Genomic DNA, 19,279 nt, shown 5'->3' on the forward strand with positions numbered 1-19,279 from the left:
CTGCCGGGGATTCCCATGATGCACTGAGTTTTTCCTTTCCAGTCACCTTTCTCACTCACTATGTGTTAACAGACCTCTCTGCATCGAATCATATCTGTTATTAATCTCTGTCTCTCTTCCACAGCATGTCTTTATCCTGTCTTCCTTCTCTCACCCCAACCGGTTGCAGCAGATGGCCCCGCCCCTCCCTGAGCCTGGTTCTGTCGGAGGTTTCTTCCTGTTAAAAGGGAGTTTTTCCTTCCCACTGTCGCCAAAGTGCTTGTTCATAGGGGGTCATATGATTGTTGGGTTTTTCTCTGTATCTGTTATTATAGAGTCTACTGTACAATATAAAGCGCCTTGAGGCGACTTTTGTTGTGATTTGGCGCTATATAAATAAAATTGAATTGAATTGAATTGAATCCTGTAATCTCTTATGAACTTCCGTGACAAATTATGAAACAGTTCAGTTTGAATTCACTGAGAAGGCTCGTCCAGCACAGCATGAAAAGTCTAAGACCAGGCAACAAAGGAAGTTTCACTTACTGGTCGTGCGTCAGAAATCAAAGCAAAATATGGAGAGTGTCCTCAGCGGCCAGACGAGAGAAGGATGCCACACCGAGGATGGGGACAAGTTTCTCTGATAGACAACTCACCCAAGCAGAGAAAAACATCCTTACAAAAGGGTTGAACTTTGCTGTGGTGCAGAGACAAATCCCACTAGTGGAACTGATCACAGCCACAGAAACAGCGATTCAAAACAACAACATTGCAGACGTGGAAGCAGGGGCCCGTTCTTCGTACCTCGCTTACTACATCCAAGATCAAATGACACATCCAAGATCAAATCATCGCGCTAACTTTGAGCTCGCTAATCCGGTTCTCCGAACACACCTGTTGTTGACGATTAGTACAGCTGGATGAAGTAATCTGAGATCACTGGGTGGCTTAAAAGGGGCTACGCATCGATAGTAGAAACATTGATCGGCAACTCTGTGATTGGTCGGCGAAGCTGTCGAAGGAGCGTGCTCAGTATTTTATGGCGGCAGAGCAAGAACTCTTGATTGAGGGATATCAGGAGTTTCAGAGTTTAATTAAAACGCAAGGGAACACCGCAAAGGCTGCAAAAGCAAGGAGAGAGGGCTGGCAGAAAGTTGCTGACAAATTAAACTCGTAAGTGATCCATGATATTACATTATATCATGTGATATTATATTATACCACATTATATTATATTACATCATATCCTCTTTCACATTAGAGCCACAACAGGACCCACTAGAACATGGGACCAAGTAAAAGTGAAATATAAGAATATTCCACAGAATGGTAATATTTATCACTTATATTGCTTTTAGTCTATGACAAGAGACCCTGGAATAATCTGTTTGTTTGTTTATAACAGCAACCAAGAAAAGGGCAGAGCAAATAAAGACAGGTGGTGGTCCTGCACCCCCTCGTCACACCCCTTTTTGTACTGTGACATTTATTGACATTGTGGGGTTTTTTGTGTGTAGTTTGACATAACACTCCATCACTTTTACCTGTTCCCATGCAAGGGGTGACTGAAGCATGCACAGTAAGTCGGGAGTAAGTATATACAGTACAGTAAGTATATATAGAGAGAGAGAGAGAGAGAGAGAGAGAGAGAGGGGAAGAAGGTAAATAATACCCTCACGGGAGAATCGATATCTCTCTATGAGCACACTGTCGCGCTGAGCTAAAGGATCCCGTCTATCCCGCAATATACGCTAAATTCTGTAAACTCTCCTTATCAATCTTGCACCTTCCTTGCTCGCGTACAAACGGACAGGACATGGCTGCGACAGACTTCCCAAATCCACCTTCGCTTTTATAGCCGTGGTCTCTCATCTTGATTGCACGTAGTAATTTACTATTACTACTCTAAAATATGAATTACATCTGAAATAATCAAATACATGAAATAGAATGATTAATAGTACATTTCCCTTTTTTTCGGAAATGACCTGTATGTATCTGTATGAAATCAATAACAGAATCAAATACTGCATTATCTTTAGTTACATTGATAATATTTATTTATGGTAAAACAGTGGCGACATATCGCTGTTGCTTTCATATAACTGCAGCGGACATACCTGAGAGGCCGCGATCTAATCCTGTTTACATAAAGTAAGCCTGCTCCCGAGCAGGTTTACGCTTACGGATCTGTTGCTATGACAGCAAGTCCCAGATGAGCTTCGGAGAACCGAACGATCCAAGATCACGCGAAATCGTCAACATTCAAATCCGGCTAACTTACTTAGCGAGGTACGAAGAACGGGCCCCAGGGCAACTATGGACAAACCACACCCTGCCACAGGAGGTAATAAAGGAAGCACTGAAGCTGCTGTCCTCAGTGTTTGGAGCATTTAAACGTCTCTGACCTGAACCTTTCTGCCCTACAGAAACGTCTGGGTCACGTCACTCAGGAACCTTCTGACATGACTTTTAACCTTTAACCTGTGAGCTACCTGAGAGTCATCCTACCGCCATGTTCAAGGTGAAATTTATTTCATCCCCAATAAGCCCCTCCCCTCAGCCAGTTAGATAATCAGAGTCATGAATGCAGGTGAGTTTGGACTACAAGGTGTGATCTAAGTACCGCCATCCTCACCTGCCTGCAGCCAAACCTGCTCACACCTGACTGAAGTCAGACAGTAAACAGGAAGCAGAGGAGCCGAGTCATGTGTCGAGCTCAGAGTTTGAAATCAGCCGTTTCCTCTGATTCTTTTAAATGCAGCCCAGGGGCCCGTTCTTCGTACCTCGCTAAGTAAGTTAGCCGGATTTGATTGTTGACGATTTCGCGTGATCTTGGATCGTTCGGTTCTCCGAAGCTCATCCGGGACTTGCTGTCATAGCAACAGATCCGTAAGCGTAAACCTGCTCGGGAGCAGGTTTACTTTATGTAAACAGGATTAGATCGCGGCCACTCAGGTATGTCCGCTGCATTTATACGAAAGCAACAGCGATATTTCGCCACTGTTATTCCATAAATAAATATTATCAATGTAACTAAAGATAATCCAGCATTTGATTCTTTTATTTATTTCATACAGATACATACAGGTCATTTCCGAAAAAAAGGGAAATGTACTATTAATCATTCTATTTCATGTATTTGATTATTTCAGATGTAATTCATATTTTAGAGTAGTAATAGTAAATTACTACGTGCAATCAAGATGAGAGACCACGGCTATAAAAGCGAAGGTGGATTTGGGAAGTCTGTCGCAGCCATGTCCTGTCCGTTTGTACGCGAGCAAGGAAGGTGCAAGATTGATAAGGAGAGTTTTCAGAATTCAGCGTATATTGCGGGATAGACAGGATCCTTTAGCTCAGCGCGACAGTGTGCTCATAGAGAGATATCGATTTTCCCGTGAGGGTATTATTTACTTTCTTTCTTTCTTTCTTTCTCTCTCTCTCTCTCTCTCTCTCCCTAGATATATATATATCTCCCAACTTACTATGCATGCTTCAGTCACCCCTTGCATGGGAACAGGTAGAAGTGATGGAGTGTTATGTAAAACTACACAAAAAACCCCACAATGTCAATAAATGTCACAGTACAAAAAGCATTTTAATTAAGGCAACAACCAAATATTTTACATTGTACAAATAGCACCAGTTATGAAGGTGCTGCTACTGCACCCCGGCTGCTGGTCTAAGGAAGAGCTGCCCCCAGGGATGCCCTCAACAATGGGTCTGGTGGCATTCAACCCTAGGGCCAGCTCCTCTGCCGGGGTGTGACGAGGGGGTGCAGGACCACCACCTGTCTTTGCTCTGCCCTTTTCTTGGTTGCTGTTATAAACAAACAAACAGATTATTTCAGGGTCTCTTTTCAGGAGACTAAAAGCAATATAAGTGATAAATATTACCATTCTGTAGAATATTCTTATATTTCACTTTTACTTGTTCCCATGTTCTAGTGGGTCCTGTTGTGGCTCTAATGTGAAAGAGGATATAATGTAATATAATATAATAAATTACTTACGAGTTTAATTTGTCAGCAACTTTCTGCCAGCCCTCTCTCCTTGCTTTTGCAGCCTTTGCAGTGTTCCCTTGCGTTTTAATTAAACTCCTGAAATCCCTCAATCAAGAGTTCTTGCTCTGCTGCCGTAAAATACTGAGCGCGCTCCTTCGACATCTTCACCGACCAATCACAGAGTTGCCGATCAGTGTTTCTACTATCGATGCGTAGCCCCTTTTAAGCCACCCAGTGATCTCAGATTACTTCATCCAGCTATACTAATCGTCAACAACAGGTGTGTTCGGAGAACCGGATTAGCGAGCTCAAAGTTAGCGCGATGATTTGATCTTGGATGTGTCATTTGATCTTGGATGTGTCATTTGATCTTGGATGTAGTAAGCGAGGTACGAAGAACGGGCCCCAGCAGCTGAGAGTGCGTGTGGTCATGTGATCATGTGCTGATGCAGAACTTGATTCTGCTCTCCTGCTGAGTCTCACTCTGCTGCAGAGAGTGAACACACCTGTTCAACCAATCACATTCATTCCCTCTGATCTGATTTCACGTCTCCTTCATCAGGCTGTGGGACAGGGAGCGTTCATGTTTCCATGGAAACAGCTCTAATGTGCAGCTGTCACCTTAGAGACAAACAGCAGCACTGAGCGCGCTCAGACACCAAATCATTGACTGTAATTCAAACTTTATTCTCCCGCTCTGTGCCGAACGTTCTGCTGCTTCATCTCTCAGATCGTCATCGTCATCATCATCAGTTTTGTTTCAGTAAAAGAAAACGAGTTTTACTTAAACCTTTGATTTTTACACAGTTCAACAGAACTCTGGTGTGTGTGTGTGTGTGTGTGTGTCTGAGTGTGAGTGACGTCTGGGTGTGGGCGTGGCCTCGCTTGCCGCACCTGTCGTAGGTAAATGTAAGTGCGACAGAGCCAAGAACACGGAAGTGACAGTGTGGCTGGAGGCTCGCTGCGCTGTTTCGCTGATTATTGGAGCTTTGTATTGATTGTTGATGATGACTGGGGGCGCGACCCTGATCCCACTGAAGCTGCTCGCACTAGGGCTCGTGCTGGCTTCGGGTCTGGCTATGGACTGCGGTTGGGAGGAGTCCACCAACCCCAACCAAGTCCCGGACTTCGAGGCTGGCGGAGCGCGGCTGCTGGACGATGTGCTGGAGCTCGATCCCGAGAGTTGCCGGACGAATTGCTGCGCGCTCCCAGACTGCGACCTGGCCGTGGTCGGGTTTCCAGCGGACGGACCGACCCACTGCACGCTGGTGTCCTGTGGGGACGGCCACGACGCCTGCGCACTGCGCCCCAGTAGCCAGTTCGAGGTTTACCGTAAGATCGTGGCGGAAAAGGCCGACGGAGAGGTGCAGGAGGGCGGCCAGGAGGAGAGCATCGTGCCGCAGGTGCAACGCTGGGAGCCGCGGAGCAACGGGTCCAACAACAGTAAGAAGCTTTGATTATCGATTATTGATCGACAGGCAGAGCCGTAATGGAGCTGACAGATCAGGCTGACCATAACTGATCCTTTACCTAATCGATAGATGGCTCATTGATCAGTCTGCGGGGAGAAACCTGATCAGTTTCACTTGATTATTGGTCGTCATTATTATTATTATTATTATTATTATTATTATTATTATTATTATTATTATTATCAGTATTTTTATTAGTATTGATTTCCTCCTTCGTGCTTCAGCCGAAGACTTTCAAAATAAAAGATGAGTCGCAGCAGGAAAGAAAAGGAGGCGGAGTCAGAGCTGACTCAGTGATGACCTCATTCACTGAAACCTTTGAGAACACTGAGCTGATACTTCCTGATCAATAACAGAATTGGCGTCTGCAGGTGTGCGTGGGGGCGTCTGCAGGTGCGTGGAGGGTCTGTGGTTGAATGTTTAAATGCAGTTTGCCGACATCTTGGTGCAGAACACCAAAGAGGAAGTGAATCTGTGAAACGGGAGTCGTTGTGGGCGGCGCGTTTAGTGCCTCATTGATAAATGTTGGGCTGCAGCATGTTGACCAATGCTGCCCATCCTGCTCTGCTGCATTGTTACCTGCACAGGTGAACTGCAGACACAAACACATGACCTGTGGCCTCTTTGTGTCTCTGTCACGGTGACGCTTCACGCTCTGGTTCATCAGAGACAGTTTCGCACTAATCGTCAACAGGAAGCGCCAAACATGGACTGAACCTGAGAGCGTGGACGCTGTCGTCATTTTTATAATGATGATAAAAACAAGTGAAATTGATGTCACAGAGAAAAACTGACCTTTTTTAGTCTAACGTGACGGGTGAGGCTTTCAGCTGCTCAGTGATGTCATCAGGACTAAAGGTCTGTTTGAGATTACCTGAAACACACAGAGCTTTATGAACACAAGGTGAGTGAAGAAGAAACCCGCAGTGCATCATGGGAACCCCCGGCAGCCTCTCTCGGGTCAAGCATCTCCGAGACAAAGTTAATGATCGGCTCTCTTGTTTGTTTCCTTGTAAGTGTGACACCATGCCCTACCTGGAATCCACCTGTGCAGGTATTTCACAGGCTGTTTGTTCTCCGAGAGGTTGAACCGGTTGGGCTGGTTCACCTGAGAGGAGGCGGAGCCCTCATCTGTTTGTTTGAAGGTGATTTAAACACCTGAGATTTTCATGAGATTTGGGTTTTTCAGTCCATCTACTGTCCTGTTTATTTTGCTGGCACACCCATAATGCACCTGTTTTTCTGGATTAACTCATCGGTGTTACCTGATACGTCGACACTCCTTTCTTTGTATTTTGGTTGGAAGGTCAGCTGAAGCCATGACAGAGCCTCCACTGTGGTTCGCAGATGTGGGACCTCCTTGTACGTACTGATGTGGATCCATCGCTCCATCAGACCTGCTGCTCTGATCTTCAGTCCAGTTCTCGTGTCGTTTTCAGACCTCAGTCTTTCCTCCTGTGTCCCTTCATTTAGAACGATGTCCTGACAGCCGTCCTTCACTGAGACCTGTCTGATGAGGCTTCAGTGGATACTAGGGCTACGTCCACACTGATGCGTTTTCATTTGAAAACGCATCGTTTTCCCTCCGTTTTGGCCTCCCGTCCACACTGAGACGGCGCTTTCCTCAAGGAAAAACGCAGCGTTTTGAAAACGCTCTCGAAAACACATACATTTCGAAACACAGCTGTCCCGTCGCAGTGTGGACGCTCGAAAACGCAGACTTTCTAAAACGATGATGTATTTTAGTCATGTGATGCAGTCATGTGACCAAATAAACAAAGATAGCGGAGGGCATTATACAGCAGTTGTTTTGATAGCTCTCAATTTTGACAGCCCTAAAAAAGATTAATATCAGTCTGTACATGCTGCAGATAGCTTTTCTTCAAATTCTTTAATTATCACTCGCTTTTGCGCATGCGCAAGACTGGAAGGTAAGCGCTTTCATCCGTTTCAATGGACACGCAACTCTGTGAAAACGACAGAAAACGCTAGTGTGGCCGAGCGTTTTTAGACGAAAACGCCGTTTACAAATCTATCCGGGCTAGTGTGGGCATAGCCTAGATGATGGTTATTAGTAGATGATGCTACTTTGAGTGTTAGTTTGACACTTTTTAAGTTCTTACTGTGAGGAGGGCATGTGACAAGCGTCTGACTCCAGAGTCTGAGGCTCGTCAGGGAAGGTATATTTACCAAACTAACAAGTGTTAAAACTCTCTCATGTTAGTATTGTTTAGTTTTCCACGGTGACTAACCTTGTTAGTTTTCTTTTTTTTCCAAACATCTAGTTTTCTTATTTTTATTTCAGTGAGCTATGACGACCTTGACAAAGAGCCTAAAGACAGTTTAAAACTGGTTCTTTGCTCAGGTGTCTGTTATGAGCAGAGACAAGACTGGCTCATCTTTGCATCAGGAGCCTGAGGTCAGAGTTCAGAGGTCAACAAACAAACTCACTCCTTCAGGAAGCTGGAGATCTGTTGCTCAAGAGCACTTTGGAAATTACAGGAAACTCAGTGTTTGAACTCAGCCAATCAGAGAGCACTGAAACATTATCAGTCCTGTTATTGATGATGTTGATCGTGTCTCCGTCATCTCTCTCAGTTCGCTGTCGCCTGCCGATGAAGGTGGGCCCGTGTCGCGCCGCCTTCCCACGCTTCTTCTATAATGTGACGAGCAGGAACTGCAGCGGCTTCGTGTACGGCGGCTGCGAGGCAAACGGAAACCACTTTGAGTCTCAGGAGGAGTGTGAGGCCACCTGTTCCGGGGTCACAGGTAAACTTCCTGTTTATGTTTGTTTAAAGGGACAGTGCCCATTTAATGACACGGGAATTATAAATTCATCGTTGACTGTGTGAGGATGAGGCACACAGGCGGATTTCACCTGCAGGTTGGAACTAAACATACGGACACATGTGAGCATCATTAAAACACAGATCCACGGCACAAGTTACAGATCGGACATGAAACCACTTATTTAAAGTCACACAGACTAATGACATGTTTGATAATCGGTAACCAACGTTTGATCGATAACTGTGATGGTCATTATTAAACCGACTGTGGGGTGGGGGGTGGCTGTGACAGCTGTGGGGTTCACAGCACAAATCTTTGTCCTTTTTAAAATTTCTTCCATTAAAATAATTTTTTTCCTCCGTGTTTCTGAATCAAACATCAGCAGCTGAGCGGCTCACGTCGTCTCCCATCTGAGATGATCTGATTGGACAATCAGATCAGGTGACTTTTCCTGTTAGACACTCGATTTTCAGATTATTACGACACCACGTGAAGGCACCATAATCACAGAGGTCTCTCACACACAGTATCAAAGGTGTGTTTACACTCACGCAGTAAAACTTTGACAGTAAAAACAAACCTGATCTAAAGAATGTAAAAGGGGCGGAACTAACACCTGGTTTATTTAAGGCGGTCTGGTGTTTGTACCTGAGTGAAACCAGAACTGGATCAGTTTAATGTTTGTGGTTCAGGTAAACCACAGAACACCTGGTTTTCCTTCAACCTCCTGGACGATCAGTGGAGTGTGTCCTCTCACCATCGGCTTTCCTTTAAAAGGACAGCTTTGGCTTACCTGTACTCAGGTGTACTCAACTGTAATCAGCTGATGAGTTTATAAAAGCAGCACCGTAAAACCACATGACAGCATTCATGCTTGGTTGACTGTTCGACTGGAAAGACGGGCATTCTTCGTTCAGGTCCTACACCTGGTTACACCTGTGGAGCACACCTGGTCAAAGTAAACTGTGTGTGTTTTTCCAGGCCCAGTTCTCCCTGATGAGTCCACTCCTGCTCCTCCTCCTGTTAAAGCTCCTCGGATGGCTCCAAATGTTCCGGATGAATCTGATCCAGAATCTGCTGACTTTGACAAATCCGGTAACGCCACCCCGACTCACCAACCAATCGCTGATCAATAATACTGATCGTTTATAACACCTGTCACTACTGCAGTACTCTAGTACTACCAGCAGTACCACTCAAGTTACCTTTGAAAAGTACTTCTTCTGAGAGGAAGATGCAGTGCTGCCACCCGCAGGACAACCAGGTTTAAACAGTACTGCAGTGTGGCTGTGAACAGGAAGTTTTTGTCACAGTTTTATGCAAAATAAAATTTAAATTTAAAATTTAATTTTAGACAAAAGGTAAAACACAGGTGTACAAGTAGACAGGTAGGAACAGAAAGTACAACTGAGGTCTGAAAACAGGAAGTGACTAACTGCCTTTCTTTCTCCCTCCTGCAGAGATAACTGCCGAGGGGAATGGTATATCCTTTTACTCTTTCACAAACATGAAACCTTTACCTGCCTTTATATCTGCTCTCCATATAAGTGACACCTGTGCCGTGTTGTCCAATCAGAGTACTGCGAGGCTAAGCCTGAACCAGGTCCCTGCAGAGCATCGCTGAGGCACTGGTACTACAACCGAGAGACAGGAAGCTGTGAGACGTTCATGTACGGAGGCTGCAGAGGAAACAAGAACAACTACCTAACCAAAGAGAGCTGCATGCAGACCTGCACAGGTGAGTGACACATGCACATCACCCGAGGGTACCCGCACAGCTGAGAGATCCGAGATCCGCACCTGTCGGGCAGGTGGAAGAGCGTTCGCTGAAGTGTTTGTATCTCCTGCAGTGTCCGTCCTGCCATCCTCTAAGAAAGCTGCCGATGAGGACTCCTCAGACAGCAAGGGTAAGAAATGAAACGCACTCTTCCTGCAGCATGTCACCTGACTGTGGGTGGAGCTAGAGCACACATGATTAGGTTGTTATGGGGACTGCTGCTGGCACGGCGCAGGTGCAATGTGGGTAATGTAGGCAGCAGCTGGAGGAGAGTGTGATTGCGCCTGTGTGTGTTACAGGGATGTGCACAGAGAAGCCGGACTCCGGGCCCTGCCGTGCCGCCTTCACCATGTTCTACTACGACCTAGACTCCGCCTCCTGCCAGCCCTTCACATATGGCGGTTGCCGTGGCAATAACAACCGGTATGGCAGCAAGGACGAGTGCATGAGTAGCTGCAGTGGAGGTAAAGGGACACCGCCTACATCCATCCTAAAGTGGCCCTCATCACGGTGAAGTCTGACCTCTGCTTCTCTTTCAGGTCGGTTTGACTTTCATGATAAAGTCCGTAACCACTGGACCGCAGGTGAGTGTGTCTGTGAGTGTGTGTGTGTGAGTGTGTGTCTGTGAGTGTGTGTGTGTGTGTGTGTGTGTGTGTGAGTGTGTCTGTGTTCAGGGCTGTGCTTCAGCTGATGTCCAACAAGGGCTCCGCAGCACAAATAAACACAGCCTTGCAGAGACCCTCGGCTCCCAAACCCCACCAATAATCTGTTTCCTTTCAGGCCCTTTCACAATAAAAGCTCTGAGTTTAACAGGTGTTCATCTTCATCTCCTGCAGCCTTCTTCCTCTTCATCACACTGACAGCCATCTCTGCCCTGCTGCTGGCCACGCTCATCATCATCACACTGAGACGGCACCGCCTCTCCCGTCGCCGATCCTCCAGGTAATAGAACGCTGCCCCTCTAGACTCGGGTGGGGTTGATTGGTGGGTGGCGTGGCAGACTTGGCGTGGAGGAGCTGTTTCAGTGACGCTGCTTCTCTTCCTGTTTCCTGTCTCTCAGCGATAAGGAGGAGCTGCTTCCAGACGAGCAGGCGTCCCTGGACTCCCTCCCCCTCCCTGAGAGCCCCAAACTGGATCAGAAGGCCTGAGGGGGCGTGGCTGAAGGCGTGGCTGAGTGTGGGGGCAGGGCTTGTTGTGATGCCGCTGTCAGAGATGCTTGAAGGTCTCAGCTAAATAAAACATCTCCTTTCCTTCGTGTTGCAGCACAATTACACTGCATCTGTTACTGAGTAATCAATCACTGTATCGATCTTCACTGATCAGAGCTTTAACTTCCTGATATTAAAGGAGCAGTCCTCCTAATTTAACCAATCGCATTAGTGAGACATTTGATGAAGACGTTTAGTTTATGTTAGTTGTTGTTTTCTTTTTTTTTTCTTCTTTTTACATAATCAATCACTCCGTGTGAAGCTTTAGATTACCCCCATCAAGCAAAACATCTGAACCACTAATCAAAGTGAATCTCGAGTCGGGTCAGGTGATCAGTGTCCGTATGTCATGTGATCTGTACCTCACAGGTGATAAAACTAAACAAAGTTTTCTAATTTGAACATGAAATTGATCAGAAGTGTTGTAGAAGGCAATAATTACTGAAGTGACGGATCATAAATCAATATTGACGATTAACAGAACATCACCTCTGTGCAGTGACACACCTGTCAGGTGCTGAGGAGTCACTTTAAAAAGAACATTTGGTGATGATGTGATCACAGCAGCAAGCAGCTGGTTGGTTGAGTGTGGACCATCTGTGCCTTGGTGTCTACTAATCCCCTCACAGATGCTCCACCCAGTTCACGCAGGTACCATCCAGTGGAGCTAAATCTGATTCTCAGACTGCAAGTTCTGTTGCTCAGGTGTGCATTGGGTGGGCGGAGTCAGTTTGAGCTTCTATGTGGAGGGAGTAGTACACAGCAGTGACACTAACTTTAATGAAGACTTTCAGCTTAAACTCCTGTTTCTGCTTTTGGCAGTTTTCAGACTCCACCCATCAAACTCTCCAATGGGTTTCTTTTTCTGCTGAGCAGCCCTTTAACCTCGTGCACCTGTGCCAGGTGTGTTACTCTGTGTAAACATAGATGTTCATTGATCATGAGTAATGATCCGTGATGTCATTGATTCCATTGATCAGTAATAGTTTTTTTTTCAGTGTTCCAGTTTTGTGTGAAATTATAAAATTGTTTGTTTCTCATGTTTAAATAAACGGATGGGGGTCGTTGATCATCTCAGGGGCAGGTCTGTGGCTGCACTATTTTCTAACTAATTACAGTGTATCCTTTCGCCCAGTGGTGAGCTCAGAGAAGAATGTGGTGCAGGTGCTTCTGGACCTGCAGCTCCTCCGTGGTTCACAACTGTAACTAAAGTGTGTGTGTGTAATCAGCTCAGGTGTGTTTAATCAGAGCATTCAGTGCAGCATCTCCTTCAGCTGGACGCTAGAGGACTTCAGCTCACTCAGATTATTGATCAGACCCTAACCTGAGGTCAAACTGAGCGCACAACAGGTCCCACGATGCACCTGGGGACTTGCTGGCTCCTCCTGCTGGGGAAACTGCACTGGGCCTGTTAAGGTGATTTCTTTGTTTTTAATACTGTTTTATCTTTATTAGCTGTAAACTGTGTCGGGTTTAAGAAAACTCTTAATAAACTTTTATTTTACTCTGAAAACCTCTTCCACATTTTGTATGGATCAGCGTAATAAATAATCTGATTATTTCATTGACTGTGTGATTAATTGATAAGACCTAATGAGGGACCTGCTCCATGAAGCAGGTTTGACAAACTTGGGTTGCGTCCCAAAGGTACCTCCAACCTCTTTTCCTGGAATTCTTTGGAAAATAAAGAGCTGTGCGCTGAAAATTTGAACTCTCCTTGATGGTGTGACATCGATGTCTGCCATGTTGAAACTACAATGTGCAGAAGATCGACTACAATACGTGCATCTTACTTCACCACAACGTGTTCTGTTATTTCATGGATGTCATATAAACGAGAACAGCCTGGGAAAATGTCCTTCGTTACAAAGGCTGGAATTTGAGGAAGGAGGACAGTTGATGTTGCTGCTGGACACTTTATTTTCAGGTGGACGAGTTGCGTCCTCTAAGTCTTCATCAGTGTCACGCTGCGAGTTCAGAGGCGAGCCCACTGATTGTTCCTCAGTAACACTGTTTTCATGAAGGAGCAGTTCAGAGATCAAAATCTTGAGCTCGTTCAGCGTTCTTCATGCAGAAACAACAGAACAGGAAGTAGTTATCATTCCAGCAGTGTGAGGCTCAGAGTCCAGCTGTGAGTGTAACGGCGATGATAGTGTTACTATAAATATATCAGCAGCTCATGGATTCAATGGAAAATGCAGTGATGATTGACATTTATCTGATCTGCCGCACTTTGGTTATTATATCCATCTTTTCATGCACAGTCGGCGTTTTCTCAAAGAACGGTCCAGTGTACCCTACTCTAAAGGAAGCAATAAAGGAAGCATTGAAGCTCCTTTCCTTTGTGTTTGGAGATTTGGAAGAGCTCCGATTGTGACCAGCATGCAGATACTTCCGGGTCACGCCTCCCAGTGAAGAACCTTCCACAGCAAAATGGACCCTTTGTTCCTAAAAGCTGATTGGTTGGTTTGATGAGCTCCAAATATCATCTTGAGAACGACATCATCACCGGAGCGCCGATACAAGGATTTGCCATGACAACGGGAAAAGAGCAGCACCTCCGTCTGAATCGAGAGGAGCAGGAGAGTCAGTCCGTTGCACAGATCAGCTGTTCTGGAGCCCTCAGACGCCTCCACCCGTAATCACTGAATCAGCCGACCATCACACAGGTGAGACACACCTGCGGTGACTCAGATTGACTGCAACGCTTACTGAGCATGTGCGAGCCTGAAGGTGACTGAGTCACTTTGGACGTATTAAACGCTCATCGCTGCTGCTCAGTCAGTGTGTTTATTGGGCTGTTGCCTGGCTCAGTACACCAACACTGAAGTATTCAAACACTAACTCTGAATAAACACGTATAAATACTGCAGTGTTTTACAAGATCAGCAATATACAACACTTTATTTAGTTTCCATTAATAATTCACTTATTTATGAGTGATGCTTTGATCTCAGAGCACACAGTGATCTCCTGAAGCATGTGTGTGTGTGTGTGTGTGTGTGCGCGCACACACTGTGCTTGGACGCTACCTGTGGTACCCCATGCACCAAGACATACACCTGGGCTCATCAGACGGCGCTCGTGACAGTGCGCAGGTAACAGCTGTAAACAGAAAACTGGGGACAGCCCAGCCGAGGCCCCAGTCCAAGATGGCGGCAGGTTGTTTGTATGGCGTTCTCTGATCCCACGTGCTTCTTTCCATCATAACCTTCAATTTTGAAGTGGATTTATTTTGTTTTTTATTATTCTTATTGCTTAAGACCGCAACTATATTAGCACAATGTCAAAAACTACCCAAGAAATCAGAATCAGAATCGTGTTTATTGGCCATGTATATGTGCAGACACATACAAGGAATTTGGTTCCGGTAGATGGTGGCTCTCAAGCACAGCAATGTAAATCACACACACACACAGATCAGAGCAGATATGAAAACAGGGCCATCATTAATAAATATGCAGATGACTCTGTTATTGTCAGCTTACTGAAAGAGGGTGAAACTAACCACGGTCCAGTCATTGATGACTTTGTTCAGTGGTGGGAGGAGTCTTATCTCCAGCTGAACATATCTAAAACTAAACATGTGGTTATTGATTTTAGGAAACAACAAAATGGGCACGGAGTCACTTTAATTAAAGGTCAGAAAATAGAGCAAGTACAATCATATAAATATCTTGGGAGCATAATCAATGAAAAACTGAACTTTGATCAGAATTGCAAATCAGTTTGTAAAAAGGGTCACCAGCATCTCTATTGCCTCAGGAAACTTGCTCATTTCCACATTGACCGAAAAATTTTAACTTTGTTTTATCGTTCTTTTATTGAGTCTGTTTTATCCTTTTGTTTGGTGGCATGGTTTGGTCAGACCGCTGTCACAGAGAAAAACTCTCTAAATCAGATAGTGAGATGGTCCAGTCGTCTGATAGGTGAGCCACAGTCTTGTTTAGCCTCCCTGTACTCTAAGCAGGTACAGAGGATGGCTTTATCAATCCTTAGAAATGGTTCCCATCCTCTAAGGGGTGAATTTCAGCTTCTTCCCTCAGGACGGAGGTTTCTGTTTCCAAGATACAGGACAAAGCATTATAAAAACAGCTTTGTCCCTGTTGCTGTCACTGAATTAAATAAGAACTGTTTTTGTTTTTGATTCAAAATATTAAATTACTATATATGTGCTACAGTGAGGTTTATTAGGTATGTGTGTTTTTGAAGGGATGCCAAATGCTCTCATTTTTCTGTAAAGCAAATTTACCTTGCCTATGGGTATAAATAAAGTTACCTTGACCTTGACCTTGACACACACACACACGTGTCTATATATACATTACACATGCATACACCTACATACACAAAGCTGTGTAAACCAACTATAAATAATCAATCTAAACTTATATACATAAAATACAAAAATGAAATGAGGTGGAATGAATACTACAGAATGTACATAAGGGGCAGTTGCAGTCTGGCAGTGTGACAGTTTAACTGTTTAGAAGGGAGATGGCGAGGGGAAAGAAACTGTTCCTGTGTCAGGTGGTCCTGGTCGGCAGGCTTCTGTACCGTCTGCCAGAGGGCAGCAGGTCACAAAGTCTGTGTCCAGGGTGTGAGGGGTCTGTGATGATTCCTGCCTGTTTACTGGTTCTTGAGAGGTACAGATCCTGGATGGAGGGCAGGGGGGCGCCGATGATCCTTTCTGCTGCCCGTACAGTCCGCTGCAGTCTGCTCCTGTCCTGTTTAGTGGCTGCACCATACCAGACTGTGATGGAGGAGCACAGGACAGACTCAATGACTGCAGTGTAGAACTGGATCAGCAGCTCCTGTGGAAGACTGTACTTCCCCAGTTGTCTCAGGAAGTACATCCTCTGCTGGGTCTTTTTGAGGATGGAGTTGATGTTGGTCTCCCACTTCAGGTCCTGGGAGATGGTGGTACCCAGGAACTTGGAAGATCTCCACAGTCGACACAGGGCTGTCTGATATGGTGAGGGGGAGCAGAGTTGAGGGATGTCTCCTGAAGTCCACTGTCATCTCTACAGTCTTAAGCATGTTCAGCTCCAGATTGTGCTGACTGCACCAGAGTACCAGCCGCTCAACTTCCTGCCGGTATGCAGACTCATCACCATCCTGAATGAGGCCAATGACGGTGGTGTCATCTGCAAACTTTAGGAGTTTAACAGCCGAGTTCTTGGAGGTGCAGTCATTAGTGTAGAGGGAGAACAGTAGTGGTGAGAGGACACATCCTTGAGGGGCACCAATACTGAGGGACCGAGTTTCAGAGGTGATCTCCCCCAGCCTCACTTGTTGCTTCCTGTCTGTCAGGAAGCTGGTGATCCACTGACAGGTAGCTGGTGACACGCTGAGCTGGGAGAGTTTGGAGGAGAGAAGTTCAGGCTCGATGGTGTTAAAAGCCGAACTAAAGTCCACAAACAGGATCCTGGAATAAGTTCCCGGGCGGTCGGGGTGTTGCAGGATGTAATGCAGCCCCATGTTCACTGCATCATCCACCGACCTGTTTGCCCGGTAGGCAAACTGCAGAGGGTCCAGCTGGTGGCCTGTAATGTCCTTCAGATGGGCTAACACCAGTCGTTCGAAGGATTTCATGACCACAGACGTCAAGGCAACAGGTCTGTAGTCATTCAGTCCTGTGATGGTGGGTTTCTTGGGAACAGGGATGATGGTGGAGCGTTTGAAGCAGGATGGAACTTCACACAGCTCCAGGGATCTGTTGAAGATGCGAGTAAAGATGGGAGCCAGCTGTTCAGCACAGGTCTTGAGGCAGGAGGGTGAGACACCGTCTGGTCCGGGGGCTTTTCTGGGCTTCTGTTTCTGAAATAGTCGGCTCACATCCTCAGTGTGTATTCAGGGAGGAGGAAAGGGGGGTGAGAGGTGTGATGGAGGTCGTTGAGTCTGGATTGGCGAGGGTGGGGGTAATCGTTGAGACTGGATTGGGGAGGGTAAGGGTGAAGGAAGGAGGGGTGGGAGGTGTGTTGGGGGTCAATGTCTGAAGCAATGTCTCTGGGGAGGGGAGGGTGAGGCGTGGGAGTCAAAAAGACCATAAAACAACAAGTGTGAACAAGCTAGCCCTGTCACTGACGACCACAATGATGGCGGTCAGGACTGAGCTCTGTTCAAATGGACGTCCTCTCCCAGTAACTCCTTCCGCTCTCCAAAAAGCCGGTGCTGAGCAGCGCTCCATCTGTTTCCTCGTGACTCTGAGTATCAGCAGGAGCTCTACAGCAGCAATAACGGAGTCTACAGAATGTGATCTCACTTTATCATTTTGTCGATTGCTTGAACTCGATAATAAGCATATAATTTGTGGCAACATATATGGTTACAACAACAAACTACAACTTCTTGATTGGCTTAGAAAATTCCCGTATGCAGTGGTGATACTGGGAGGAGACTTTAACACCATTTTAGATGGAGATAAGTGGCCCCCGGGCCGCCCGAATCCATCCAGCGCTACTTTGAAATCATTTATGCAGAAATTTGGGCTGATTAACATTTGGAGAGTCGTGTATCCTAATGAGAGAGCATTTACATGGAGTAAGAAATCAGCTTCTTCTGGCTAATCTGTCAGTCTAGATATGAATTTTGTTGAGCCTAAGATGTTACCCACATGGAGCATAAAGCCATTGATTTGATCCTCAAACCCTCCTCTCATGACTGCTCTCACACAGCGTCCTTTTACTGGAAGTTTAACTAGAAATCACAAAGTTAATTAAAGGGAAAAAAAAGAAGAAAACAAATTTGGCAACAACTGGGAACTTTTTAAATTTGATTCTGGTGTTTTTATAAAACAATCTGCATTGAAAAAGCAAAGATAAGGCTGAAGAGATAAAAATGAAGTGCTGCCGTCTCTGGGATGGATCGAGCTTCCCTAACAGACCTTGAACAAAGAGGCAAGGATGTCCCGTCTGCATGTTTGCTTCTTCCTGTTTGTCGGCTCGGGGACTGTCACTACAGTCTGGGCCCATCAGGGGTTGGAGTCCAGTCCTCGAGGGCCTGAAACCTTTACAGGTGTCCCTGCTGCAGCACACCTGAGTAACATCAGCAGGTCATTAGCAACACCTGACTGCACGCTCAGCCCCGAACCCTCCTCAAGTGTTAGTGTTTGGGAAATGCCCCACGTTCACGCGTGACATGATGATCGTCATGTTACTCAGGTGTGCTGCAGCAGGGACACCTGTAAAGGTTTCCTCGAGGAGTTTGTGACTTAATTGATGTTGACACAATCAGCAGACGATACAAGTTTCGGGCCAAATTTCATTTAGCTATTAAAACACTTCACGTCTCCTACAGAGCAGCAGGTCTCTGTCTTCACATCAATAAATGTGAGATCTCATTGTTCGGTATCGTTCTCACTAAAGACCAACAAAGACGAGGCTAATTAAACTTCAGTTTCAGTCGGTGCTCATTGAGCTCGGTCTCTGAGAGGCTTCAGTACTCATGCAGCGGGCATCTCCAGGTGAGCTGTAGAGCTGGGAATGGATCCTTGACTCTTCAGCTTTGGAAGAATCAAACTCATTTTATAAAGAAATCTTCAATGATTAACTCTTATGAGAACGCTGCTCTGACTTCCTTCCTCCTCTCTAAACAACACATTTATTATTACTCAGCTTCCTACAAGCATGTGTGATGTCATTCCTCTTCATATCCTGTCTAAAACTGGAGCTTTCATTTCTTTGTCTGTAATTCTGATGTTGTTGAAACTGTGATGAAGAGGTCAGAGCTCTGTTCCAGGAGGATCCTGTTCCTAAGCACATGCAGTCTTCTTCTTTGTGTTTTTTAACAGGGAAGTACAGTCTTTTCTGAGCTGAACACCTGCCCATGTTGTGCCAAAAAGTTTTATGTTGTATGTTGGTAAATAGACTTTGGTGAACAGATGGGTTATATATAGAATTTAAAAATTACACGTTTTTCAAGTAACTCTGTGTTATTGTACTTACATTATAACCAATCCGGTCCTTTTTGTCCACTTGAAATATGTTTACAGAACTATTGTTATATTTGTTGCAATATCTGCTGTCCTCTTGGCCAGTGGCCACAT

The 19,279-nt window shown here is 45.6% G+C and overlaps 1 protein-coding gene and 1 long non-coding RNA gene across 2 annotated transcripts; both read left to right on the plus strand.

Annotated features, from left to right (window-relative positions):
* Window positions 1-4,848: 4,848 nt before the first annotated feature.
* Window positions 4,849-12,745, plus strand: spint2 (serine peptidase inhibitor, Kunitz type, 2). Its single transcript, XM_003457821.5, has 10 exons — window positions 4,849-5,428; window positions 8,056-8,226; window positions 9,229-9,342; window positions 9,708-9,728; window positions 9,824-9,985; window positions 10,098-10,154; window positions 10,324-10,488; window positions 10,564-10,608; window positions 10,861-10,966; window positions 11,085-12,745. Exons 1-10 carry the CDS (start codon window positions 4,990-4,992, stop codon window positions 11,170-11,172), a joined length of 1,368 nt encoding a protein of 455 aa, XP_003457869.2. The 5' UTR covers window positions 4,849-4,989; the 3' UTR covers window positions 11,173-12,745.
* Window positions 5,857-7,976, plus strand: LOC112842113 (uncharacterized). Its single transcript, XR_003213757.1, has 2 exons — window positions 5,857-6,602; window positions 6,764-7,976. It is a non-coding gene; the product is annotated as an uncharacterized LOC112842113 (long non-coding RNA).
* Window positions 12,746-19,279: the final 6,534 nt, after the last annotated feature.

The sequence above is a fragment of the Oreochromis niloticus genome, linkage group LG14 (assembly GCF_001858045.2).
Source record: "Oreochromis niloticus isolate F11D_XX linkage group LG14, O_niloticus_UMD_NMBU, whole genome shotgun sequence".
In the NCBI taxonomy this organism is placed as follows: domain Eukaryota; kingdom Metazoa; phylum Chordata; class Actinopteri; order Cichliformes; family Cichlidae; genus Oreochromis; species Oreochromis niloticus.